Source organism: Camarhynchus parvulus, chromosome 8 (genome assembly GCF_901933205.1).
Source record: "Camarhynchus parvulus chromosome 8, STF_HiC, whole genome shotgun sequence".
Taxonomy (NCBI): Eukaryota; Metazoa; Chordata; class Aves; order Passeriformes; family Thraupidae; genus Camarhynchus; species Camarhynchus parvulus.
Genome location: NC_044578.1, coordinates 8,829,552 through 8,857,181, shown reverse-complemented (window position 1 = coordinate 8,857,181; position 27,630 = coordinate 8,829,552). Strand labels below are relative to the sequence as shown.

Genomic DNA, 27,630 nt, shown 5'->3' with positions numbered 1-27,630 from the left:
CTGGGCAGAGCAAGCCACCAGAGGAGAGGGCTCTGTCCTTTCCAGGCAGGACCCCAGAGCCAGGGACCCCAGCCCTGTTCCCTGCACAGGGCCAGCTATGAAACACACGAGGCTCAACAGCTTTGCAATGTTTACTCTTGAAAAAATAATTCCATTCAGAAAGCGTCAAACCCTGGTGATGCCACACACCCAGCCCTGCCACAGCTGCCACTCCTGAGCCTTGCTGGGGGGACAGGGAGGGATGGTGAACAGCACCCCGTGGGCCTGGCATGGTGTGTGCAGAAGGGGGAGCCTAAAGCCCACCAGCTGAGTCCTGCTGTCAGTGAGAGCAGGGAGCCACAGAGCCCTGTTTGGCAGGGGAGGAGAGGAAACTCATGTTTAGCCATCCCCTATCCCTAGGAGCACCTTCCCCAGCCCCAAGAGGAGCTGGGAAGAAGCCAAGCCTGAGCCCTACCCGAGAAGGGCAAGAGGATGCACTTAGTTTCCAGGGGAAGAGAAACTGAGCCTTGGGAACAGAGGTGCCAGGGAAGGGCACTGGAGAGCCATTGGGAAGTTCTTCCAAAGCAGGGCATGGGGAGCGAGCTACTTTTTCTCAGAAAGAAGTCAAATCCCTTTTCCATCCTCATAAAAGCCCTGCCTTACCCTGAGGGCTAGCACAGGGGCCACCTGCCCCACTGGCTGCCAGAGCACAGTGCCATGGCAGGGCAGCACTGGGATGGCTGGGGAGGGCAGGGCTGAGCCCCAGACCACAACTGCAGCCTCAAGGGTGCCACTCTGCACGCTCCTGTTCCCTCCTGCATCCATCCCATGCCATCCCTGCTGCTGGGGCAGGCAAGCAAGGGACTGTGAGGGTCAGAGTTCCTGCAGTCATGCTAGAGCTGTGCTGCATCCACACTGGCATCATCCTGACCAAGAGGAGTTCCCTGGTTCACAAGTTTTCATTCCTATTCTGGGCAAGGGAGAAAAGCAGGGAACAGAGAGTGGAGCCAGGGGGACAAGAGACAAACCTCCCATGACTGCACCTGTGCAGGCTGGGGGCTGCCAGCTCTCCATGCTGCTTCCTGTGATCCATCCCTTCCCAGGAACAATAAATAAATAAGTTAGTGTAGTGTAGACCCCAATGCTCAGTTCACAGTGAGAAAATGAAGGGGAAGAGCCCCAGTTACCTCAGGGAAAGGGCTGAGCAGCAGCTCCTCCTCCCAAAGGCAAGCCAGAGCACTGCATCCCTGTCCCAGGGCAGGGGATGGGCAGAGGATGGATCTCCTGCTGCACAGATGAGAGGAGGAGCTGCACTAAGCAAGGGGACCAGGACTGCCCCCTCGGGGTGCAGGGACATTAGTACCAAATGGCTGGGGATGGGAGGGGCCCCTGGGACCTTCCTAAGGCACGGAACCCCCTCCCTCTCCCTCTGCACAAGGGGTGTACCACAGTGGGAGGGCCAGACTGCCCATCCCAGACCAGCTCATAGCTTCCCTGCCAGCAACTTACCACAGTAAGGCTGGGAATTCAGGAGAAGAAATTCCCTCTGCCTTCAGCAAAAGCAGGGGGTACCAGGGCAGGGAGGACGGAGAGGCAGGGTACAGTACCACAGGCAAGGACCATAGTGCAGCATCTCCTGCTCCAGATGACCCTGGCCCACCCAGCCCCTGCAGCCAGGGGATGATGCCTGCTGGCTGCTCCCTTCTCACTCTGCAAGGCACTTTCACCCCCTCTCCCACCACCCAGGGGCAGGGCTGCTCCCCACACAGAAGGTGGGTGAGGACAGTCTGAGCCAGAGCACACAGCCTGGTCCACTTCCACCTACAATCACCTCCAGCTTCCAAAACTGACCGCCCTCGTGCTGGGTGTGGGGTGTCCCTCTGTGTCTGCAGCAAGTCCAGCTCCTCTCCAGCATTCCCTTTCCTGTGAGCTGGGCTGCACCAGTGCCTGCAGCCCATGCAGCAAAGCCAGTGTGCAGGAAGATGTCCAACCCAGCACACAGTCTTCAAGGTGCATCCATTGTGCAGGTAACAGGAGAGATGCTGGAATATCCCCTCTTCAGCACTGTGTTCACCATGGGGCACAAAGCCAGCAGGCAAGAGTTAATAAATAACACCCAGCTGGCAGGCTGCAGCACTCGCACCATGCTGCCTTCTCAGGACTTCAGGGCCTAAAAGGAGAGCAGAGGTGCTTTTTGAGGCCCCCTCTAGGCTCCAGTTGAGCATCTCCTTCCTCCAGCCTTGCCCAGCCAGGGGGCAGAAGGAGCAGCGTTAGTAGAGTGTCTGTGTTAAAAAAACCAAGTTCCTGGGATTGGGGTGGCATATCTACAGGGAAGGACCCTGTCCTGTGCAAGGGAAAGGGAGACCACAACGGGGGGCTGGAGGGAGCCCAACATCTGTTTTTGCAGCCCAAAACAGGAGTCTGTATCCAGTGACCAGCCTGTGAGAGCTGCTGCCATCTGTGTCTCTGCACCGTGGAGGTCTCTGTGCTCCCCTGGTCCCCTTTGCTTCCAGCTGCCAGCCTCACGTCTGCTCTGCTGCTGCTGCTGCCACCGCTGGCACGGCTGCTGCCCCCTCCTCCTTGGCAGGGGGCTCCATGTAGATGGGTGTCACCGACGAGGGCTTCTTGGACCTGCAGGTGAAGGGGGCTGGATGGGAGCAGGCATAGCTGATGGGTCCCCTCAGGACCCAGTTTCCAACAGCACTGCCTGGAACAACATCATCTCCTTCCCACTGGGACATCCTCCAACCCTGGGAATGTATCCCGTCCCCCGTCCCACCACACGGATTAAGGAGTGAAGGTATCCCCGGAGGACTGGGCTGGGACATGGTGGTGTGTGCCAGGCAGGGGACAGTGCTGTAAGGATGGGGCACTACTGAGCCCTTTGTGTCCCTGGTACTCACGAGTAGGGGGAGGCAGGGACCCCCACCACAAGGAAGTGGTTCTTCTTGCGGAACAGCCGCCACAGCCCCTTGTGGTTGCCGCGGACATCCAGGTCCCAGATGTGGAGGCACTAGGATGGTGAGGAGGGAGGAAAAGGCATCAGAGCGTGGGGATGGACCAGGGCCAGCTGTCCCCCTCGCATGGGAAGAACCACAATCCCTGCCCTCACTGAAACACAGCAGAGAGGGCTGTACCCCAAGACCTGGTTGGCACAGGGCTGCATCCCTCCAGCCACACCCAGAGCTTCAATATCACCCAGGGACACCAAGAACCCATTTGGTGAGCTGTGTCAGTGCCATGGGAAAAACCCAAGAACAACAGCAAGGTGTTTCCCAGCGAAGCAGAGACCAGTGCAGGGTTGAGGACAGGCCATGTCAGGGCCCTCACCTTGGCAAGTTGAGTCCAGGTGGTGAAATCTGCTTCCTGCTCCATCCTGATGAACATGACGTAGACCCTGCCCTCGGTGTCAGGCACGAAGGAGTCCTCACAGGGGTTCTTGCTGTGGTCCAAGACCTCAGCCTCACTGTGGAAATGGAACAAGGAGTGAGAGGGGACCCTACCTTCTCCCTGTTCCCACTTCAGACATGCAAGATGTGGCTGGGGCCACCAGGGCCACCTGCACCCTTCCTTCTGTTCTGGTTGGTTCACCCAGTGCGTCTTGTGCTCTTTCCACCTTCCAGCAGGCACTCACCCCAGGAGCCGATGAATTTCAGTCTCATAGTTATCCTTCCTCAAGCTGTTGGAGGAGGAGAGAACACAGAGATCAGAGGGCAGAGTCAGATAGTTTGATCCAAATTTAAGACTGTCCCAGTGTTAACACTAAAGGCAGCTGGAACCAATAAATGGAGAGCAGGGACTGCCACGCATTCTTGATAAGTGGCAGCAAAACCTTGAACACGTCCACCTGGAGCAGAGGGTAGCCAAACCCAACCCTGCAAAAACCACTGCCAGAACTCCCCAGCAGAGGCCAGTGTGCTGATGCAGGAGGTTATGGCCATGCCAGATGGGAGATGACTCCAGCACAAGGAGACAAGGGTCAAACCAAGCAACTGTTTCATCAAGGTCTCATTGTGACCAGTACTCACCTCTCCACATTTTTAAGCTGGACATTTGGAACAGTGTTGAACTTGTGCTTCTTGAAATAGGCTTCCTGGGAGAAAGAGAGGGTAGGGAAGGAAAACCAGGTTTGATCGTGGTCAGCAACACCTGGAGATGACCTCAAGCATCCCCAGTACTTGGGGAGGTGTCTGAGTCAGAGCTCAGCAGCAGGACAGGGCTGGGGGCTGCGGGAGCTCACTCACGTGGAAGTAGCCGTTCATGTTGAGCCCCACGATGCCGAAGTGGTAGGAGCGCGAGATGTCCGGGATGATGCACTCCCGGCCCTTCCGCTGCTCGGGCATCCGCATCCACATGTCCCAGTCCCAGAGCTGGGGAGGGGAAACTGCTGCTCACACTCAGCTCTGGGGCCATCCAGGGACCTTTCTGGGTGCCCACACCAGGTCCAGCCCCTTTGGCCCCAGCGCTGTGGATGGTTGTGCCTCCTCAAGTCACTGCCTGTCCCAAATCCATTCTGCTTGGGCATCCTTCCCAGTATAAGCACAGGGATAGCCTCTCCAGGAGCTGTACACCCAGGGACTGGGTGAAGATGAGGGACTGCTGATGGGCAGACATGGGGGTGTAGATGAAAGAGTCATTCCAAGGCACTCACCTTCTCAGGGGTTGGCCACTTTGGCTCCAGCTCATCCTTGTACAAGCTCTTCCGGAGCACCCATCCCAGGCCTGGCATGGTTTCCACACGGTACAGGAGTGATGGGTCCTCAGCTGTGTGCTCATAGCCCTGCAATGTTATGGGGAGTGTTCAGCACCCTGAATGCACCCATCCCCCAGCAGAAAAAGGGAGGTATCGTGCTCCATTGAGTTCCTCATTATGTAAAGAGGGGAACAGCCACTGGGAAGCACACGGCAGGGGCAGGAGGGTGATTTTCAGGGACACTTCTGAAGAGTCCAGGGCTGGGGAGACAGACCCACTTAGGGTGACAGTGGGGACATATGTCCTGCTTTAGAGATGGAACCTGGACCCCAGTCTGACACAGAAACAACACAAGGCAGAGGTGGCCCTGCACCACCATCCTTCCCTGACCCACCTGGTCATTCCAAGCAGAGATGCAGTACAGGCTCTCATCCTCCTCCAGAAGGTGTATTGACTGGCTCAGAAAGCTAAGGAAAGAGTTGATCCATGTCAAACCCTTCTACCATGCAAACCAAGGCAAACCCTGCACCAAGAGATGAGCTACCCCCAATTGCTGGAACTGCTTATCCCAATTTTTGGCCTGAGATAACTGGTGGGAGACCAGGGGAGGAGCACCCAAACAAGCTAAGCTGCATCTCACCATGGGGAAAGGACAGCATTGTCTCCTGCCCATCAGTCTCTTCTCCTTAGGAAGAAACAGGAGCCTTATTAGACACTGCCCCTGTCCTCTGGCTATGGGGCAGCTCCAACCATGAGAATGGATCAGTGTCCCCAAAAAGCCCACCAGGAAGAGATCCCCAGCCCTGAAGTCACCCTGCACTGATTGCCAGGACAGTGGCCTCACACTCTGAAGGCAGAGCTCAGTTATGGCTTTTGCCTGGGGTCTGCCCAGCCTTAGGTAAGTGAGCTACAGCTGGCAAAGATCTGGCCTCTCCTGAGCATCCAGGGAGCTTACAGGAAATGATCCCACACAGGAACCCCCAACTTCACCTGAAGAAGTCAACAGAAATGTCAAGATCTTCTTCCAGAACCACAGCAAATTTAGCATCCTGTAGGGCAAGGAGAACATCAGAACGATGGAGATGAACAGGACAGAGCAGAGACACAAGCAGTGTGCTGTGCCTGAGAGGTTCCTTGCTCTGGAGGACTGATCCCAGCTGCTGTGGGACAGGGATCACAAACACCAGGGGAAGGCTGTGCTGTAGCAGCCTCACTCACCGGGAACAGGTTGAAGGTTGCAGTCAGACTGGCTTTGTAGTGCTACAAGAAAAGACAATCATTGTCTGTGTTAGCATCAACCTGGCACAGATCTGGGGCTGAGCCTGCCTGCCTCCCTCAAATGCTATTCCAGGTCCCTGGAAATAACTGTCCCAAGACTTGAAGGCTCTCTCACCTGGGAAACTCTGGCATTTTTAATGCTGATGGGAGTGTGCTGTATTCCTGAGAGGCCAAACAGCTCCACAACATCCATTGGCTCCTGCAATGGAAAAGTGCAAAGCTCATCAAATGTGTGGGTTATTCTCCCCTCCCCTGCCAGTGTCAGCTCCCCAGGAAAACAGGAACATCCCCAGCATGTGGCTGTCTTCTTGGAGATCAGTGATGCTCAATGTAGACCCTGCAGCACAGAACTTGCCAAACCCTTGTGGCCCTTCAGCATCATCATGACTTTGTTAGCCCTTTTTGCAGACACAGTTGTATCCAAGAATATCTGGGAGGTCCTGATTCCAGCCCCCCCACAGACAGTGCAGAAAGCAAACAGGTATAGCCAGGACCTCCTAACAGCTGCTTAATGGCAAGACCACAATCAACCCAAATTTATCTCACAGCTGCCAAGAAAAAGACCTTTCTGACCAAGGACAGGGGTCAGAAGTAATCCAAATTTGGGCTGAGGTATCCCTGCCCCAAGAAGGAGCCACCAAGGCCTTCTCCATCCCCTTACTGTGCATCCCAACTCCTGGCCACAAAAGAGAGAAGGAGTTCCCATTGTACCAACCCTTCCCCAGGTATCCACCATGGCAGCTCGAGCATCCAGGCTGCCCCCTTGTAGCTAAGGGATGCTGCTCCAGTTGCCATGGCAATGGATGCTGCTATCTTTAACTGCTCTGATGTGGTGCAGCAAGAGCCTGCATAAACAAGCCAGCTCCCCCAGCCCCACAATGTGGCAGTGGTGGGAGCGACCAGCAAGGGAACAACTGTCTTCGTCCCAAGGCAACTAGGCAGGACATCAATGGATGCTGCAGAGATGAGGCCTAGCAAGCTCCTGAGATCTGTTCAGATCCCACATGCCTGCCCCAGAGTACATTCCACTGTCAGAGAGACAGTGGAACTCTCCAGGGCTCTCCAGGGTTGAGTGAGAGGAAGGCCTTTGCCTAAAAAGGGCCAGTTCTCCTCCACCTGGTCCCAACTTCCACGAACCTCAAGCTTTGAGCCTTGGGAAAACACTGTTTTGTGTCTCTTCACCTCTTACTGAGAATGGAGCTGGACAGGCATGGCTGGACAGGTTTGTTCCTGTCCATGTGAAGCAGCTGGACAGGTGATGTTACACCCAGAGCCTGCTCAAGGGGCTGGCAATGCTCATCAAGTGAGAAAAGGGGATGAGGAGAACCCAGCATGACCACCATGTGCCATTCCTGCACACCAACCCCCTCCTGACATGGGGATGTCAGTCCTGGCCTTTGGAAAGGCCAAGGCAGCTTTACCCACACCCAAGGCTTGGCTAACTTTGGCTGGCTTTGTGTAGGAGCAGGAGAGGAGCAGTGTGACACACAGCAGGAGGAAGGTAAGGAGGCTCTCAACTTGCCACCCTCCAAGGACTGGGCCAGCACTGGGCTCAGGGAGCAGGGAGCTGGCCACAGGGATCTCTGGCAATGCTCTCACCTCGTAGTAGCCATCAATGAAGACTGTGATCATCTGTGGATTGACACCCTGAGCCGACAGCAAGGAACGCAGCATCCTGCAGAGAGACAGAGGGACCTGAGCGCAGCACAGCCCCAGTGGGCACAGGCCCCTCAGCACAGGGCTGTGGATCCCTTGGGATGGGCAAACTGTGCACCATTAGGGAACGGGACCTACCTACACCTTCCCTTGCCCTCCCCAAGGTCTGCCCTTGGCGCTCATGCAACCCCAGGAGGAGGCTGGATGCTGCCAGCAGGAGAGAGGGAAGGGCTGGGGCCATGCCTGGTCTTGTGGCAGGGAGCAGAGGAGCTGTGCCCTCTGGGAGTGCTTACCTGTACAGGTAGTTGGGGCGGTTCCCTGCAATCACAGCTACTGGCACATCAAACACTTTATTGTCTTTGAGCTGGAAGAGAACAATGTGTGTGAGTGGGGGTGGGAGAGGCCCTGCAAACCAAAATGATTGTACACCACTGAGAGCAGGATCCAAGGGGTAGGCACCCAGTGTTAAGACAGCAGAGCTGCATAGTCCTATCTCTTAGCTCAGGGCCACACCAACCAACCAGGACGCCCTCAGCACGACTGAAAACCCTACCAGCTTCCCTTCCTCACCTCACCTCTGACCCAGCTCCAAAATCCCAGTTTGCATCCACTCAAGAGACCTGTGTCTGAACCCTCCAGCACCGAGCTAAGGACAGCCCAAAAGTCACAACAGCTGCTCTGTCCTTAGATATTCAGACTCTGCTGCTTACACTGATATCCCTAGAATAGGGTAACTATTCCTGGCAAATCAGAGCAAAGGAATTTCCCTGCCCCAGCATGACCTGCCCCCAGGTATTCACCCCACCTTTGCTGGGGCTAAGGGCTTGCCCAGGGGCAGTTTGCATCACTCAGCCAGTGCTTAAGGCCAGTGCTCTGCATCAGCTGCAAAACACACCTGGTCCAGCCCAGCCCTCCCTCCTGGAGCCTTCCTGCACTCACAGGATCAGGGTTGAACTCGATGGGTGTGGGGTCCTTGCAGCTGCAGACGCTGCCATATCCTTCTACTTTGCTGCAGAACCGCTTGCGGCGCCGGTTCAGCTCCGTGTCGGGCCAGTGGCACTCAGCATCTGGAGGCACCAAGGAGGAAAGACAGACCTGTCACCCTCACACACTCAGATGGGTGCTCCAGGCTGGGAAACCACACACACGGCTCTCCCTGGGCTCAGCCAGCAAGTCAGTCCTTGGCAGTGAGCAAGCAACACTTTGGATGCCAGACACAACCCCAGGAGCCATTCAGAGCCCAACCCCGTCTCTGGCCTCTCTGAGCAGCACCGAGTTGTTCAAGGCCAACAGTCAGAAAACTGACCAGACCAGGTCTGGTTTGGAGAGGTGACAACTGGCCATGTTCCCTCTTCTCCATCCTCACGTTTTCAACAACCATGCCTGGAATTGCCAGGGAAGTAGGAAGAAAGGGAGCTAGGCCCATTTTTAAAGTTACCATCATAATCTCAAAAAGCCTTAAATGGCTTTGACTTAAAACCAGGCAGCAGGTGGACGTCTCCCAGAGACACCACAGAGCAGACTGTACTTCTTACCTTCTACAGATGTCAAGTGAACTTCTGTCTTCAGCAGAACGGGGTCACCCCACGTTGAGAGGGCAGGTGACTTGGCGTGCTTCTCCCCATACACTTCTCCTGGAGCAGGAACACAGGGTCAGGACTGCCTGGAAGGGCCCAGCCCCACTCTGTCATGGCATGACAAGGGGCTGTCAGCCTTGGGGACAGCTTGGCAGCTTTTCCCATTGGCCTCTGGCGAACTGCTGAAGGAACATGTTCTGCCTCCATATCCCCAGGTATACCCTCCTCACCCCCAGGAATGGAGCTGCCACTCTCTGGGACTTGTTCCCTGCTCACAGAGCCTGTTGGGGATGGGCTGGGCTTCTCTTCACCTGGCTTCTCCCAAAGAAAGAAGCCACAAAGCCTCTCCCAGTCTGTGAAAGACTCACCCCCCTTCTTGCCCACAAATGTCCACATGTCTCTCCAGCTCAGGAAAGGTGCAACTTGGCTCCCCAGGCTTTTCAGAACATTTTTGGCTGTCTCCTTGAGGTGAAAGGAGCCTTCATCCTGGAACAAAACACAACCCTGCAGCTGAGGTCTGGCTCCTGACAGGGAAGTCTCCCATCAATACCAAAGGGGTACAGGGCCCACTCCTACCCTTGAACCAGTTGAGCCAGAAACCTTCAGGGTCTCTGTGCCACTAAAGCTGTCAGTGGCTTCATAATGGCCCACAGGCAGGTCAGAGGAATCATTAACTCCTGTTTCCTTGAGACCAAATTGTTCTCAATAAGGGCCATGTGTTAAGCAACAAAGCTAAACACAAAACCCTTGAAGCAGCACAGCGCTGCTTGCACAGCAGCCCAAACCCAGCACAGTCCACAGGGCCCCTGTAAAGCCTGGACTTGGGAGCCAGAAGGATCCCACCACATCCTTATATTTCCTCACATCCATTCTCCACCTAACCCCTTGCTTATTGCTGTGGGCTCTGACACATTTGCTTTTTGCTCTCCTGCTTTGCTGGGCACAGCAGTACCTGCAGCAACAAGGGAGAGCAAGAGGACAAGGGAGGTGATCCAGACAGGGAGTCACAGCTCCATGGGGATGTGACATTTAGTCCTGGGAATGCTTGATGACATTTAGGCTACTGCCCAGATGAGCTTCAGGACATCCTGACTCAAGATGACTTTTTTTATATTAGGGTCACACCTACCTTAATGGTGAAGATTAGGATCCGGCCCCGGGCAACCATATTGAGGAAAAGTACCATAGCTTCATCTTCGTGGGGGAATAGGTGTCAAAGACCCTCTTGGCCATCACATGTCCCTGTTGGTATTCATACATCAGAAGGATCTTAAATACTACATGGTATGGACACACAGAATTATGGAGATCTGCCCTGGAATCCTGAGCAACACAGGGAGTGGCTTTTCCGGTATGCCAGGGAGTCAGTCCCAGAGTTAGTCCCCAGGCAAGCTCAGCCCTCTGGCCTTCCTGCACAGAGGCCCATGGGCAGCATCACCCAGCCCCACAACTCCTCCCCTGCCTGCTCCCCAGGGACAGCACTCTTTGGATGACCATGCCATGCTCTGCAAACTGCACACAAAAAGCACTCAGGGCCTTCCCTCCTGGCTGCCCCTGGCCTCAGGCAGCCAACAGCTCAAGAGCAAGGACAAACTGCCCAGTTTAGAAAGACACAGGGATGTTTTACCGTGGCCTGATTTAAGACGATGACATGGATCCCTCTTCCCTGCTCCCGAGCCTCATCTTCCAGGACCTGCAAGTGGATAAATTATGAGAATCATATGCCAAGACCTCTGCTTATTCCCTGCCCATTCTGTGCAGCAGAGTCCCCAAACAAGAGGCAAATCTCTTTGGCTTTGCTGATGGCAGTGATGGGTGCCAAAGCAGAAGTCCTGGAAGCAGAACTTCTTGGCAGTCCCCGAAGAGCTCTCACCATTTCTGTTTGTGGCTTCACCCGTTCAGCTCTGCCCACCCTCTGCCCACAGGACAGCCAGCACCCGTCACTCACCGTCGTCCCATCCACAGCCACATAGACCTTCGACCTGCTGGAGTACACCTCGACATCCAGGACCTTCTTGTTGACAGGGTGCCTGGGGACCTCCACATTCAGCATCTCATCATCTGCAGCAGAGAAACTCCCAGTTTCAACCAGTCAAAGCACCTCTAGCTCGTCCCTGCTCTGTGCTAACCCATCCAGAAGGGCGTGGCCAGCAGGCACCCCAGCCCAAGGAGTCATGGGTGGGAATTTACAGGGATGGTAGGTGAGGGGAAATACCAAATGACAACAGCTCTAACCCCACAGAGATCTCTGCAGCCAAATATGCTAAAGCCTTCAGTAGACAGACCAGGAAGGGAGTAGCATTTTCTATTAATTTTTGTTAAACTCACATGCACAGACCTGTTTTTCATAATGTATCTGGTCACAAGTTAGCTGTGACTTAAAGAAACCCTTAATTTGCTTGCTTTCAAAGCACAACAGGATGCTGCCCCTCACCATAGTCCTGTGCAGACTCCTCTTCCTCCTCATAAGCAGCTCTCCTGGTGTCCAAGATCAGCTTGATGTTCACAATTACAGTCACAAGCAGGAAGAGGACAGCACCTGTCTGCAATGCAAGATGTTTTGTGTTAGAAATTTGTAAGTAACAACCCCAAAACCAGACCGCCTTGGCATGGGCTGCAGGGCATGCCAAGGAGATCCTGCATGGGATCACAAGCATCTGACATTTCCCCTGATTTTTTCTGAGGAAAGCCAAGAGAAAGAAATACAGGTGACTGGGTTTCATGATTAAATGCATTCATCACCTGGAGAGGACTGACTCCTTGATATGTGAGAATTAACCCACTTCCAACATATCCCTGCTTCCAGATCTGTAAGCAGATTCCTGCTAAATTATTACATCAAGCTTGAGGGTCCCTGCAGGCAAAGAGTTTGGTAATTCAGAGTTACAGCTCCCAGGGTAACCTTCACTTCTGCCTCTGCTGCAGCAACACTACTCTCACCCATCCCTCTGGAACCATAGGAGGCACTCAGGGTGTTCAGAAGAGGAGATGCTGTGCAGCTAAATCAAACAAAGGGAAGAAGCTGAGCTCTGATTTCAGGAAACTGCACTGTACCACAGGCTGCAGAGAGCAGCCTGCAGCCTTACTGTCTGCAGCAAACTTCAATTGCAACCCTTGTGGATGCTGACACAGAGGGCTTGGGAAGGTCCAGGGGCTGTGGAACAGACCCTTGATTCTCTGAGGTCATTAATGGGGCTGGGATCACACACTGGCCTGCCCTTGGTGAGAGGCACTGAAAGGATTTCTGCCCTATCTGTCCAGCTACTGCCTCAAAGCTCTGTGCTGCTGCTATCCCTGCCAAGCAGGTCCAAGGAGTAACTGAGGAAAATTGAAAACCAGCAATAAGATGACACGATGATATAAATGTCACTATGGCATTTTGGCTTGTTAATTTGCTGTTGACTCAGGACTATGAGCACCTTTTGGGATCTGTGCACAGAGAGCTTTTAATTAAGCACGAACAGAGCTGTGGGCTCATGGAGAGGCAGCAAGGCCACCTCACCAACCTGCCCAGACCTTCTGCCCTGATCAGCATGAGGGAACAGCCCTGGTGACCAGAGTGAATAAGGCAATAAGGAGTAAGAATTAAGCAAGGCCAGCAGCCAGGTCTAGCAGAGCTGGCTTGGTCAAAGCTAACTAATGAATGCTTGGCTGCTGTAGACCTGGCTATTCCATACCTGCAGCTCTGGTCTACCTATTTTAAGCCAAATGTTCATCTGTGTTTTAAGCAGTGCCACAAACTAGAGATATGTGCAGTCTCTGCAGGCTTTAGCTCGTTGCCCCAGCATGGTGAGCAATGCCTGCCTGAATGACCAGACCCATTCCCAAGCCTTCAACACCCTATCAGACACAGAACTGAACAGTCTTCTTGCCCTGGGAGTCCTCATGAGCCTTTGTCCTACCAGACACATGCAAAACCCTCCCCTGCTCCCTCCCACAGCAACCAACTGCCAGATCTCATGAGCTCCTCTCAGGAAAGGCCCCTTTTCTGTGTTTTGCTGCCATGGGGCCAAACCTTCCTGTCCTCACAGCCCCAGACTCCCCCCAGGACGCCGTCTCCACCAAGGATTAGCTGTTTTACAACACAAGCAACCAAGCCTGAGGCCTTCCCAGACACCAGCTGCCTCTAGCGCATGAGATCCTATTACCAAGCCCTATTTTCTCTGTCCACCTGTTGTGCCTTAGACCAGGCTCGGTTTGCAAATCAAACAGCTAAAGGCTGAGCCCTGCAGCAATCAGCATGAGTCCAGAGCCAGGTTTCTAGCTGAAAGCTTCCCAAGGCCACCTGGATAATTGTATCTCCTCCCACAGCCAGGTCTCAACAGATCTACTGGCAGCTGAAAGGAGCTGCTACACATGGCAGACCCTTCCACACACAGGCACTTGGAGGCAGCTTCTTGGGGAACAAGTTATGCTTCCTCAGCATGTCAGGTCACCCAGACTACCAGCAGACGCACTTCCACCCATGCAGCTGCTCCATAAACTTGTAAATCCTGTAGATTATCCCTCCTAAGCTGCTGCAGGGCCGCGGGTGACTCACCTGGCACAGCTTCCGCAGGGCGCGCTGGTTCATCAGCTTGTACTTCCAGGCGAGGTACCAGCTCCGCTTCTTGTGGGGCTTCACAGGGGGGTTGGGCTTCCACTCCTCCATAGTCCCGGGGGCTGGCAGGGGGCAGCCGTGTGGGGCGGGGGTCAGGATGTGTGCTGCTCTCCTGTCATGTCCATCGGGGCTCCCTGCCGGGGGGAGAGAGCTGCCTTCAGACCCTCTCCCCAGCAAAGACAGAGCCTGGTACAAGCAGTGGCCGTGGAGTGCACTGATGTGCCATGAGCAAAAGCCCTTTGGAGCAGCACTCTGCTCCAAACTGCTGGGAGCAGTGCAGGAGGCCAGGCTTTGCTGCAGGGTGAGGGGAAGCCCCTGAACTCATCGGCCAGCGGCTGCCTCTGCTCCAGGCCAACCCTCAGCGAGGCTGCAGCAGTGCCATGGGCCCACTCCCACGCTCTGGGAAGGAAAAGCAGCCCAAAGTCACAAGCAGACAACAGATCCATCAGTTGTTATGGAACGGGCCTCACTGGCCGTATGTGCCAGGGGTCCCTGGTGGAGAGACACCCTCCCCACCAACAGCCCCATGCCCGCTGTCGGGGCGCAGCCAGCCGGACACGGGGAGCAGCACCGGCCCAGCCAGCAGCCCTGGGCAGAGGAGCGGTGCCAGCGGGAGGCCGGGCGCCTGCGGGGAGCGAACCGCTGGGCCTGGGCGGGATGTGGAGCCCCGGCAGGGCCGGGGACCTGTCTGGAGCACAGCGCTGCCCGGCCAGGCCAGGCAGCGCGGGGAGAGGAGCGCTGAGGGGCCCAGAGGCACTCGGGGCGCGGAGGTGGCGAAGGGCCGGGCGGGAGAGCCGGGTGTCTGAGGGCGGCAATGAGCGGCGGCGGGGAGAGGGGGACCCAGGCGCTTCGGGACCGCGGGGAAGGGCGGGAGGCGTGTGCCGGCCGCGCTACTCACGGGGAGGCTGAGGCGGGGCCGGGCTGGGGCGGGCAGGGCCGGGCCGGTCCCGGCTCGGCGGTGCCGCCGCCGCCCCGAGCTCCCTCCGCGCCGCTTCCGGCGCCGCAGCGACACCGCGGGGGCGTGGCCGGCGCTGGCCCCGCCCCTGCCCCGCCCCGCGCCGCTCCGCGCGCCCCGGCAGACCCCGCTGGTGCGCGGGCAGGTGGCGGCGGGGGCGGGACCGGGGGCGGGGCCGCGGCGGGGGCGGGGCCGGGCGCGGGCGGCGGTGACAGCGCGGCCGCCGCTGCCCCACCCGCATGGAGGGCGGCGGGGAGGCGCTGCCCGCCGACCTGCGGGACCTGGCGGGCAAGGTGGACGGCGCCCGCCCGCCGTGCTGCTGCGGGGGCTGCGGGCCGACACCGCCCCCGCGCCGCCCGCGCCGCCTGCGACACCCGCACCGGCCCGCGGTGCCCACCCGCCGCTCGCCGAACGCCTGCGGACGCTCCGCCTCGAGCTGGTGAGTGCCGCGGTACCGGGAGCGCTGCCGGTAACTGACCGGCCCGACCCGCGGTCACCGCAGCTGCCACGGGCAGCCGCTCGCCACCCCCGGTGGCAGTCCCCGATAGTGCCCGCGCTCTGCCTGCATTTGCGGAACCCCCCTTGCCCCTCCGTGTCCGCGTTAACAGCCCCAGCTCACAGCCCCTTCCCCGGCCGCTCTCTGCCCCCGGCCCACGCAGCATCCACCCCCGGGCCACCTCCGTCCTGCCCCCTCGCAGCCCCAGCCGCTGGCTCCGTCGGGGATCGCGGTGTCCGGGATCAGAATTTAGGGCAGGGACCTTCTCCAAGGGCATGGTGGCGGATCTCGTGTCCCCCGGGCGTGACCCCCAGGGTGACAAGGCACAGGCATCGTGGGAGCTTTCCTGGGGTTCGGGGCTTCTCGGGTGGCTCTAAAGGGCCGTGCTGCGGTGGCAGCCCTTCCCGGGGACCGGGGCAGTGCCGGTGGCAGCGTTCTCGCCTCCCTCTTTCGTGGAGGGAGCAAAGACCGGCGATGCCTGCGCCTCCGGGAAACGTGGCGAGGTTGGGCAATGGGTTCAAGTGCGGCTGGGGGAAGGGACTCTCCCACGCACGAACATGCCGAGCGGGTGGGAATGAGCGTTGTTTCCATAGGGAAACAGGCTAAATACGCCCGCATCCCCGCGTGCCCCCGGGGGGCCGGAGCACCACCCAGCCCGAGCTCTCCGCTCTGGCTGATTCAATATTCCCATCGGTGCGAGAGCTTTCATCCTCCCTCTGCTTTCATCCTCCCTCCGCAGCGGAGGCTGCACCCTGACCGGGGGAGAAAGGTCTCTGGGCAGTGCGGTGTTTGCCCTGCCCAGGTGCGAGCAGCCTCAGCCTATGGCCAGCAAAGCCTGCCTTGGGCCGGGCTTTATTCACCTTGGCTCAGAAAAGCATTTCCTTGCCCTGCCCTGGCTCTTCTCGCTGGCCAGTGAGGAACTGGGGACACCTCACACCCAGATCAGCAGCTTGGGATTGGAACCCAGGTGCCAAAACCCAACACAGGGCTCTCCTCATTGCCCCATCCCCATGAACAGGGACCAGAATTCCCTCCCCGAGCAGCAGGAAACCAGCAAACCCAATGCTCAGAGGATAAGCTGGCCTGGGAGTGGGCGGTGGGAGGAGAATTTAGCAAATTCCCACTCTTGCCTCCTGATCTGAGGAGGAAGATTTATCCCTAGGGCTAGATATCTTGAAAGGAGAAGGCGCCTGAGGTTTCCTGCGTGCTGGGGAGGGGAGCAGGGCTGTATCTGCCCGTGGAGAGCATGAGGAGGAGTGTGACAGTCCCCTGTACAGCCGTCCTTGCTGCGAGGTCGTGCAGTGAACTTCAGTGCATCTGGAGGAGTACAGAGAGCAGCCTGTGCTGGGTCTCCTCCCGCAGCAACCATGTCTTGCTGGAGAGGGGGGTTCTTGGAGTGCAGTGGGGAGGTCAGGCTTGTGTGAACTAGCAGCAAATTGATGGCTAACTCCTTCCAGCAAGCAGTATGGAAAGCAGGGAGTGTTATCCCACCCTCTGCTTTTGGGTTGGCTCCCCGGGCATCTCTGACAGCTGCAGTTCTGCACGAGGCAGAGAAAAATGGGGAACCCCCCACCAGGGGTTTCCAGCTCTCCTCCTCCTCTGTCGTCTCCCTGCCAAGGCCAGATGCTTTAGCAGTGCGTGCAGAAAAGTCCATTGTAGGCAGTTTTTTAAATAACTTGCCTAGAAAGGAAATTTCTGTACTTGGAAGCTGGCTCCTGCCCCAATCCGGGCACATCCCTGCTATTTTTTATTTAAATCCAGCTTGAGGAGCACGAGGAGGGGGTGGGAGGGCTGGTGCTGGGTCTTTACAAATCTTTGACCCTTTTTTTTCTGTCGGCTGGAGTGAGAGGTGTCACGTGCTGAAATCCTGGCTGGAGTTTTCCCAGGCTCCTTCCTCGGATGCTTCCGTGGCTGCTGTGGCTGTGGGACTGGAGACAGGGGTCTCAGGAGGCTGTGGGGTCACCTGTGGGCGGGCAAGTGACTCCCAGGGTAGCGGATGCTGAGGATCGGGCGCTGTGCTTAAAAAGGATCCCTTGGGAGTGCCTGGATTTCTGTCCCAGCTTGCTGATGCTGGGCACAGGATGTGTTTGTGAAGGAGTCCGTGGGCATCTGCAGCCTGCAGGCTGCCTGTACGTGCCCTGCAGTGGGTTTTCTCCCTTTCCCCCCATCGTGGCCTTATTTCCTTTCCTGGCAAAATATTTGTGTCCTATGTAGGGGAAATCCAGTGGCTTTTGGCGGCCAGTATCATACAGACAGGAATGTCTTGGCACACAGGGCTTTCCATTAGGAAAACAGATGTTTCTGCAGCAGCTGAGGTTTGCAAAGAGCTTCCCCAGGCTCGGAGGGGCAGGAGGAGTCGGTGAGGCAAGTGGTGTGATCAGCAATGCCTGTCCTCCTTGTCCTCCCGTTTTGGGAGTGATTTGGGTCTCCAGATCCTGCCATGTGACATTGTCACCAGGCTTGGTTCAGACCCTAGAAGGTGAGAAGTAAAGGCATGAAGGGACCAGCCTGGGGAAGAGCTGGTGATCCAGCCAGACAGTTGCACTGAGCAATGCCTGATCCTCTTGCCCTGCCAGCAGCCTCCCAGGTCCTGAAGGATGCTCTGGGATCAGGTCTGCATCCAATACCTCCAGTTCCTTGCTTACTCCTTGTTCCCGTAGAAGATAGCAACACAAGTGCCCTGGATTTATTTCCCTGAGGGGGTTGGTGGCTCATGGGAGCCATAAGCTGTTGGTCACCGATGGCTGTGTCCCCAGGTCTTGGACAGGGCCCCCTGGGATGGTTCCCTGCAGGATGTTCTCCCATACCATGCTCTTCATCAAGCAGCTCAGGAGACCTGTGGCCACCAGAGTGATACCTCAGTTGGGCTGGGACACGAGGCCCCTGGGTCACCTCAACCCCCCTGTGCTGTCTGTCTCCCCCCCAGGCTTACCTGCGAGCTGTGGACGTGAAGATCCTGCAGCAGCTGGTGGTGGTGAACGAGGGCATCGAGGCGGTCAAGTGGCTGCTGGAGGAGCGGAGCACGCTGACCAGCCGCTGCAGCAGCCTGGCCAGCAGCCAGTACAGCCTGGTGGAGAGCCAGGAGGCCTCACGGCGGGGCAGCTGGGACAGCCTGCAGGACCCCAACGACAGGCTGGACAGCATCTCCGTCGGCAGCTACCTGGACACCCTGGCTGATGACATGGATGAGTACTCCCACAATGCCGCTGAAACCGCTGCTGCGTCCGCGTCGGGCAGAGCCCTGGCCAGGGCAGAGCAGGATTGGGTCAGGATCGACCTCGAGAGGGGTCCTGCAAAGCAAGAGAAGGACACAGAGGAGCACGAGTGGCCCCACGTGGACCTCTCCCCACCTGGGTTGCCCCAGGATCACCGGCTGGCTAAGGAGCCCCAGGTGGCCAATGGGTGTGTGGGCCAGCAGTCCCCCTCTCTGGAAGCAGACAGAGACACCAAATCACCAGCAGGGGCCAGGGAGAGGCTGGGGAAGGGAAATCCAGATGGGAAGGCTTGGAAAGCTGAGGCTGACCTTGAGAACTGCAAACTCAACAGCAAACTGCACCTGGAGTACGATGCCCACTGGCGCTGGCTCCAGTCACAGGATGATGTGACATTCTTATAGCCCGTGGCTTTGCCTTCCCAGTCCAGCTCTCGCAGCTGCCCACTCTGCTTCACTTCTCTGTGCTTGGGAGAGTTGGGGTGGCTGGAAAGGGGGGCCAGGCTGGCTTGGTGGGTTGCACTGTTCCTCTGACGGCCCAAACAGCATTTGGTGATGCAGCCATAAGGGACTGGGTGCCTGCCCTGCAGCACATTTCTGGGAGAGGAGGGGTGAAGTAGGTCCTGGTAGATTTAATCCTTTGCTCTAGGGTGTTGCTTGCAGGTGGCTGGACGCCCCTCTGTTTCCTTGGTGGTGGTGGTGGTGGGGAAGCCTGGGACAGTGGTGTTCCTGGGATCTCTCCCTCTAATCTTCAGCTTTGTTTGTGCAAAAACTGGGGACCCTTCCCCCAAAATGACTACCCTGAGAGGACAGGAGACCCTGCCATGCAGCCACAGCTTGGTGGCACCAGCATGCTCAGTGTGGGGCAGGACCATCAGCAGGGCATCCCTGTTGGATCTGCTAATTTCCATCTTTGTCTTCAAGGCCAGTGTCTGTCCAAAGCAGACCAGACCTGGGGTTTGGCCCCAGCACGTGGTGGATGCAAAACCAGCCTTCCCTGCAGGTGAGGCCCTGCCTGGTTCAGATGCCTCTGTGAAGCCAGTCTGAGGTGGGGCTGGGGAGCCTCTGTCCCTGCTCTGCAGAGGAAGGATGATGGCGCAGGCTTCCCAATGTGATGACATGAGAACAACACAGCACTGGGTGGGAAATGGAAATCCAATTCTCCCAGTCTGTTCCTGGACTGTCTTCCACCTCGGGAGCAGTCCTGCAGGATCCCTGGATGTGGCAGCACACGGGCAGCCTGGCAGAGCCTGCAGGGCTCAGGCTCAGGGGGGCTCCTGCTCTCCCCTGACACGGTGTGATGGTGAGGAAGGCTGGGTTTCTCCGTCTGTGGGATGAATGGTGCCAGGTCTCTGCCTTCTGCCAGCAACCAGAAACATCAGGCTGCTCTGTTGGGGTGGATTTGCAGTGACTCTGCCCTGGAGACATCTCTGTCTTCTTAGCCTTGGCTTCTGCCTGTGCCTTTTGCTGTCCCCAGCATGCCCCTCGCTGGCTTGTAGAGCATGGCTTGCAGCTGGAGCTGTGTGAGAGCTTGGGCAGGACCTTCTGCCTTCACCAGGTGATGCAGGAAAGGACCTGGGCATCCTGATTCAAGGAGCCAAGCTCTTCCACATTTGTGGATAAGCCTGGAGTGTCCTGACTTCAGAGCCCACGGGTACATCTGTCCCCAGCCCAGTGCTGTGATGGCTTTGCTGTCACCCTCGTGCTGTTGTTCCCTTGCCTGCATGGGTCACAGCTTGGATCTGTCTGTGCTGGGATGACAGGAGTGAGGACATTGTCTCAGGATGTCAGTGGGAAGCTGAGAGAGAGGGAGGTGACTGGCTGTGATTTCCAGATGAGAGAGGTGAGCTGGCTGTGCTTAGGAGGTGGTTGGGTGCACAGCAGGTTCAGCTCGGTGTCTCTGAAGCAGCACCTTCAGTGGAAATTACCCTCTGTTCTGAGAGCCCCAAGCACCCTCCCTTCCCCTGCAGATCCTCAGAACCCCCCTGGATGGATGTAGAGAGCAGGACAATACCCAAAATTCTCAGAGATGGTACCTGCTGAGGACTTGGGTGGATCCCAGCAAACTGGGAGTGGGTTCCCTTATGCAAAAGCATCCATCTGCCTGCCCTGGAGCAGCTGTGCTTGCCTTGCCATTGCCTGTGAGTAGCTTGTGGCTCCCTGCTGACACTGAGCCACTGTGTCCCCAAGGCTGGCTGTCCCCTGCTTTGCTGCTAACCCTGCATGCAATGAATCAGCTGAGGGTCCCTGGGGGAGACAGGGTAAGTCCTTTGGCACTGTTAAAATAATTATAAAAAAAAAATAGCTGGCTTAATAAATGTTTGTGTTTCTCCCAGGCCACGCTGTCGGTGCTTTGCTGAGCTCACCGGTGTTTCTAGGTAAAGGGGAGAGGCTGTGGGGTGGAATGCCCTGGAGCCTCTGGCAGCCCTGCAGAAGGGCAGGTTTAGCTCCAGACCTGAAACAGGCACAGTCCAAGTGTCTGGGCATCTGTCCCTTCTCACATCCATGCTAAAAGTCACTTCTCCTGAAGCAGCTGGGTACCAGGGCACATCTGCTGGGAGCAAGGGTGACTCTTGATCTCGGCTGGACTATGTGTCAAACAGCACCTTCACCCTTCCAGCTCCGTATTTACAAGGAAGATCATTTTAGGTGTTTGCCAGCCCTGTTAGCTGTGCTGGAGTCTTTGCTTCCTGTGTTCTGCAGTGGCAGCTTTGGCTCCCATGGCTTCCTCCACCCAGGAGGTGCAGCGTGGATCTGGGTGTAGAGCAGAGACCTCTCCAGCCCAGCCGGGTTGGGAGCAGCACAGCTCTGATATCAGGCTGTTGGGATTTGCTCCTGGGTGGATCCCTTTAAAACCACTGGAGCCAGTGCTCATGCAAACATCAGCTTTTCCAAAGCAAATGCAATCAGCTTACCCAGCCCCGCCATCCCAGCCCCAGCATCCCTTCCAGCTCATGGCCTCGACACCGTGAGCATTTGCAAGGGGGGAACTGGATGCTGGAGCCAGCAGGACTCAGCAGGATTTCCCCAGTTTCTGCTGGGCTGAGGTAAAAAATAGAATAATGAATATCTTAGACATAAAATGCCCAGCCTATTCCTCTTACAAACCTAGACCTCAGCAGCTGGATAACCCTGTATTGCTGCAGAAGAACTTTTGCTGGGGCTTCCCTGGCCACGGACTCTTCAGCCTGGCTTACATCAGCCCAAGGTGCCCACAGTCACAAAATCTGTGTATCCCCCAAATCCCAGCCCTTGGAGGTGGAGAGGTGGATGGGACCTTGTGGTTGTCTCCCTGCTGTCTCTGGGCTGCCTGGATGAGGGATCCCAGGCACGTGCAGAGCCAACATCCCAAACCTCCTCTGGGGAAACACCCAGGGAACTGCATCTGGCTGAAAGGTGGGTGCAGCAATGGGGTGCAGAACACATGTGGGTAGGAAACAGCCCACAGCACAGATCCACAGCCTTCCTCCTGGCCTGCCTGGCCCTGACCCTGCTGCTGCTGCTGCCCTTGAGCTGCTCTTGGGCTGTTCAGTGCTGGTATCAGGTAAGAAAACAAGCAGATAAAGCAGGCGGGATCCCAGCCGTGCCAGAAAACACCCACCTCTGTTACAATAAAAACACCAGCCAGCCAATCTTTTTTTCCAGATATACACAGAGATTAGAGTGCCTTAACGAGGCAGTAAAACACTTCAATAGCTCTCCTTGCTTGTTATTAAAATGTCCCCTGGGCTTTCCCTTGCCTGCGTGCGGCTCAGCTCCGAAAGGGCCTGTCCCCAGAGCCACACAGTCATTTAAGCAATTTCTGTTAGTTCCTGTGGGGAGGAAGCATGAAAATATCCTTTTCTCAGGGGAAAAGGTCCCCATGGTCGGAAGGGAGGTGGCTGAACTCTGTGTCCTTTGGTCTGGTGGCCCTGTGGCCCAACACCACCCCATGGGCTCTGTGGCACGGGGAGCATCACTGTGGGGTGACCTGGCAGTGGGTGCAGGGGGGCTGTGGGTGCCAGCACAGCCTGTGGGGCTGGATCACAGTGCCCCCACCCTCCTCTCCCTTGGAGATTGACCCCATTATCTGTGACCCTTTCTGGGGAGCAGCGCTGAGAGCAGAGCTCTGGTTTTGTGCTGCCTGACCCATTGCAGACAGTGTGGGGCAGGAGAGGCCAACCAATGGGACAGGAAAGGCTAAGTGTAGCCCCCAACCCCTGCTCTCAGCCCTCCCTGTTTTGGCAGTGGGGATGTTCTGATGGTCTCCTGGGCAAGACTGAAGTGTTGGTGCTGGTCCCAGCACAGTGGTGATCCCCAGATCCCCAGGAAGGGCTCCATGATGCCAAAGCTGCCTCCAATTTAGGACAATTGAATTCAGTCCACCCCTTAGGGGCATGGTGCCCAGGCTGGCCCCATCAGCCAGCTCTCCTCCAGCCAGCACCCCACAGTGCCCAGGAACCCCCAGAGCTGGGTTAAATCAGCCCAGCATAGAATTCCTGTGTCCTGAGTTTCCAGCTGGCTTCCAGCTTTTCCTTCCCACTGCCCCAGGTTCACAGGTCTCCAAAGAACCTCCTACAGGTTTGCAAAGAGGAGAACAAGAGACATCTCCCTCCCCGTGCCTGTCTTCTGCTGAATCCCTACAACACCCTGGAGAAGCCACACTGGACAGGGGATGCTCTGCCCAGGGAGGCTCACACACCAAGTGGGGTTTCCTGGGAACCTCCTGCCTCCTCCCCACCTTTGGGAACCTCTCCTGAGGTTCTTGGTGTCTGCAGCTGAGTGAGTGTGAGGCTGCTGAACGGGGTGCAAAGTCAGAGTGTGACCCAGGAAGGAGCTGAGCTTTGGGAAATGCCTCCCCAGGCTGTTTGTTCCCTGCCAGGGGCTGGCAGCAGGCCAGGCCTTTGCTTTGGAGAATAATCCGCTGGCTCTAGAGCTCCCAGCCCTCCTTGGGAGTGAAAAACAAGTGTGACTGCTCAGGGCCTCGTGGGTGTGTGGCCATGGGTGGGTGACAAGGGCAAGCTCAGGGCTTCATTCCCTGCCTGCTCCAGCCCAGCCAGGGGCACAGCTGTCCCCTTCCTGCTCGCTGGGTGCTGGGCACCCCCCTGGCCCATCAGCATCCCTGGTATGCCACCTTCTTCCCATTTCCATCACCCATTGCTGGGTGAGAATCCCCCTACACCTCCCACGCAGGACTTGGATCTGGGGACGTCCTGCTCAGTGCCACCCCAGGGGTGACAACCAAAACACGTGTGTGCCCAGGAGATGAGTGTGCTCCTGGCACCAGCTCTGCCTCAGTCCCCAGCAGGGAGCAGCAGAAAAATCTGAATTGCTCTGCTGAGAAATTAATCTTCTTTCCCTGTCTTAGCTCAGCCTGACCTAGAAGAACCACCCCCCCCCCCGGGTTGTTTTTTTTTCCCTCTGTGGGGTGTTTAAAGGGAAAATTACAGCAAATGTGTTGCAAAGAAGCTGTGGGAGACAGGGGCCAGACCTGCAGCAGGACAAAGTGGTTTCAGACAGGATTTGCCAGGCTGCCCTCTCCTGAGACCCTCTGAGCTGGGTGGGTGGGCAGAGAAAATTTCATCTGCCCCAGCATGGGCAGTAGAACAGAAACAGTAAAAGGTCAAGGGCTGTGTTGGGTTCCTCTTGGCAGGGTGAAAAGTCAGGGGGCTTTTGGCTGGAGAGAAGTAAAAGCAGAGCTGCTGGAGAGAGCAATGGCAATGGGAACAAAGCAGCTGCAGTGCCTGTGCCCTCCCGTGGTGGCTGTGGTCCTGGGGGGCTCACAGGGACTGGGGTGGCTGGGAGGACAGCACTGACCACCAGGACAGCCACAGGAGGTGAAATATGCCTCTCCCAGAGCCTGCTCCTGCCCCACACCAAACCTTCCACTGGCCCACTTCACATCCCTTTTCCTCAGTCCCTTCATGCCCAGGGATGAAGCCTGGATAGCTCAAATGCCATCTGTGGCTTCACAGGCACAGGCTGGGTGAGGGAAACCAGGCAGCCCAACACCAAAATCATCCTGGCAAAGTGCTGAAGCTCACAGCCTGGGGATTGCATCCAAGGAAAGGCTTCATCTACCCTTAAAGCTCATCAGCTGCCTACCCTCATCAGGGTTAGGGTTAACCCTGCTCCCTCCCTGCCTCAGCTTCCCTTTTGTAAAGCGGGGGAAATGGAAAGGAAAGAAACCGTCAGTCTCCTCTTGTGCCTGAGGGCTTTCCTGTGGCTGTGCTGTGGGGTTGGTTCCTGTTCCACAGGTCTTGGAGGAGAGCAGGGAGGCCAGGCAGTTGTTCTGGTGCTCATCCATGTGTCTCTGTATGTGTCTGCCTGTCCCTCCTTGTCGGAGTGCAGCACCTGTGGCTGTCCCACCCCTCCTGAAAAGGGGTCTTGAGTCCAGGACCACCCCCAACTGGGGTCTGTGCACCGGGAGAGGGGCAATGCTGGGAGCCAAAGGGTTTTGAGGCAGTTTTTGGGCAGCAGCCCCGTTTTGGAGGCTCAGCCCTGTGTCTCGGGGCAGGAGGTGCAGGCAGTGTGAGCAGCAGGGATTATGGCTGCTATAAAAAGCAGCAGCATCTCTCCTCTCTGCTCCCTAAGGCGCTTAGGGGAGGAAGGAGGGAATTAAAGAGCAACCTCCTGCACTAAAGAGGTGCAGGGATGGGAGCAGCCAGAATAGCCTGGCACACTCATGAGACACCTGGCACCCTCCTCCTCAGCACCCCCAAAAATCCTCCCCTGAGCAAAGTAGCCCCTCCATGCTCCTCCTGGGTCCCTGCTGTTGGATCACCAGAAACTTGTCCCCTGCTCAGAGGGCAAGGAGAGGGATGAGGACAGCTGAGCCTGCAGAGGGGGTCCTGGTGGGCGAGAGGAGCACACGAGGATGCTCTACCATTTGCACACCCCAAACAAAAACGTGGAGAACACTCCTCACTCATCTGCCTGGTCCTGTCCTGTCACCCTGCTTCCAAGGTCCTCTGAGGGTACTGGTGATGCCCTCCAAAATGCAGCCAGCTGCATGGGTGCATGGCTGGACAGAGAAACACTGAGGTCTTGGAGGGACAGGGGTTGTGGCAGCCCAAAGCCATGCTCTGCCTGGCAAAAAGGCTCCGTGGTCTTGGGACTCTCTGGCAGGCTCACAGTCAGCCTCAGAGCTCAGCACTGGTGCGGGCTCTGGTGACATGTCTGGGGACAAAGCAGGGGTAAGATGATGGCAGCGATGCAGGGAAGGGGGATGTGGAGGGAGGTGGTGTGGGGAACAGTTGCCCTCCGTGGTGTTCCCCCGTTCGTGGCACGTTCCAGCGGGGTCAGTTCCAAAAGCAGCCCCGGGGTCCTGCAGAGCTCTGCTGCCAGCCCTGGCTGTGGCATTGCCCAGGATGGTGTTTCCCCTCGCTGTGGACACTGCCGCAGCATCACCCAGTGCTTGGTCAGTCCTGGAGATGGACACAGCCCCAGGACCCCCCGGCGCCGCTACCAATGGGGATTTCAGAGAGGCTGAGCGGAGGGGCTGGGGCGCTCCCTGCCAGCCCTGCCCGGCGCCGGCGGCCACAGGAGGGAGCTGGGCTCCTTCCTTCTCCCGGGTCCTTCCTTCTCCCGGGCTCCTTCCTTCGCCCGGGTCCTTCCTTCGGCTCCTGCTCCGGGAACAGCCCCGCCAGCCCTGCCTGCGAGCCGCTGCTCGGTGCAGGAGCATCTCCTGCGGTCAACCCGCGTCTTGCGGGACCCCGAAGGTCTCCGGAAGGGAGCGAGAGCCCGGCTGCAGTGCAGGGGGCTGCCTCCATGCCCAGGGAAGCCTCCACCTCATTCCCAGCCGCTGATGGGCGATGGGGCTGCGGTGCAGCCGTGGGGGGACTGGTTGTGCCCGGGGGGTGGCGTGTCCCCATGGTGAGCAGTGCCACCGTGACACGCAGCGTGTCACTGTCCCTCACCTGCGTGACCCCGTGTCCAGCCTGCTGATGCTGAGAGAGCAGGGGAGCAGCAAACCCGCCCTTCCCTGCACAACCCGCTGAACCCCGGGAATCTGGAGCTTCCCAGGCTCTGGTGCTGCAGGGGGCTGTTCCCAGGGGGTGACAGTCACTGGGGGGATCGTGCCCCAGCATCCCCCTCTTGCTGCTGGAGCATCCCTGTCCAGCTGCCCTCGCAGCCCCAGCAGCACAGGGGAAGCCTGGCAGGTGCCAGAGCAGCCTCGCTACAAACCCGGGATTCAAAACAAAAAACGGAGAAAAATGACGGTGGCAGAACACAGAGCACTGTCAGATCGGAAATGGTTAATTACGGGGCGAGGTCTGAGGTACTGTACTCGCCTTTGCTTGCTGAAAAGCCGACAAAGCCCCAGCCCAGGGTGGGACTGCTGGTAATGGCTCTCATTAAAGCCCTTGGAGCAGGAGTTTGAAACCACATCCATTTTCCTTAACCACTCTCAGAAGCGGAAAATGCTGTTCTGGCCCCTCTGTTTGTGGTGTGCTGGGTACTGCAGGCTGGGAAAGGGCAGGACTTGTCTCCCTGAATGCACAAGTCGGGACCACGGCCTCATCTCAGGACTGCTCTGTGGCACATCAGCATAACCTTTTGTTTAAAGTTCAGAGAAGATGTAGAGAGTAAAGGGATCTTCCTAAGGGAGAGGCACAAGGAATGAGCTTGGTCCCAGTGCCTCCACTGTGCTACACAGAGAAATTCTGGATCCTGGTTTAAAACCCGTATTGAGGTTTTAAAGAGCTGATCTTAAAACAGCAATGAAGCCATCAGGATGCTCCTTTTCCCACATCGTTTGGGAACTTCCCCTGAGCCCCTTAAACAGCGAGGAGCAGGGATATGCCTGGAGTTACAAATGGGAAAGGATGTCTTTGGGCACAGAGAAGGGCAGTTTTGGTTGGTGTGCTCTGGCTGGGAAGAGGAAGGTGTCCAGGGAGAAGAGGGAGGTGTCCCTGCTCCATCAATGAACGTGGGGCTGACCCCAGTACAGAGCCAGCACCCCTTGGGGCGGCAGGAATGCTGGGGGTGATATAGGAGGTGCTCACACTGGGATGAGTCTGAAGGATGCAGACATACAAGGGCTGTTTTCCCCCACAGAGAGTTTGGATTTCATGCAGATGGGTCCCTGTCCTCCTCTCCAGCAACATTTCCTCAGAGAAAGGGGTTGTACCTGGTCCCAACAGGGCTGCTCCCTGCCGGGGGTGCTGGGCTCAGGCAGAGATGTGGTGGAGGGAATGTGATGG

The 27,630-nt window shown here is 57.2% G+C and overlaps 2 protein-coding genes across 2 annotated transcripts; one reads left to right on the top strand and one right to left on the bottom strand.

Moving 5' to 3' along the window:
• Nucleotides 1–125: 125 nt before the first annotated feature.
• Nucleotides 126–14,799, bottom strand: POMGNT1 (protein O-linked mannose N-acetylglucosaminyltransferase 1 (beta 1,2-)). The gene is given in 23 exon segments (XM_030953794.1): nucleotides 126–2,610; nucleotides 2,883–2,992; nucleotides 3,310–3,445; nucleotides 3,614–3,658; nucleotides 4,008–4,072; nucleotides 4,224–4,349; nucleotides 4,631–4,759; nucleotides 5,067–5,139; nucleotides 5,663–5,721; nucleotides 5,891–5,932; nucleotides 6,066–6,149; nucleotides 7,550–7,625; nucleotides 7,900–7,970; nucleotides 8,546–8,673; nucleotides 9,142–9,240; nucleotides 9,552–9,669; nucleotides 10,313–10,389; nucleotides 10,392–10,425; nucleotides 10,811–10,876; nucleotides 11,132–11,244; nucleotides 11,618–11,726; nucleotides 13,724–13,917; nucleotides 14,682–14,799. Coding segments are annotated over 22 exon segments (1,980 nt in total). The 5' UTR covers nucleotides 13,835–13,917; nucleotides 14,682–14,799; the 3' UTR covers nucleotides 126–2,501.
• A 178-nt stretch (nucleotides 14,800–14,977) lies between these two features.
• On the top strand, nucleotides 14,978–20,784 carry LURAP1 (leucine rich adaptor protein 1). Its single transcript, XM_030953435.1, is given in 3 exon segments — nucleotides 14,978–15,029; nucleotides 15,032–15,177; nucleotides 18,161–20,784. Coding segments are annotated over 3 exon segments (888 nt in total). The 3' UTR covers nucleotides 18,851–20,784.
• The last annotated feature ends 6,846 nt before the right edge of the window (nucleotides 20,785–27,630 follow it).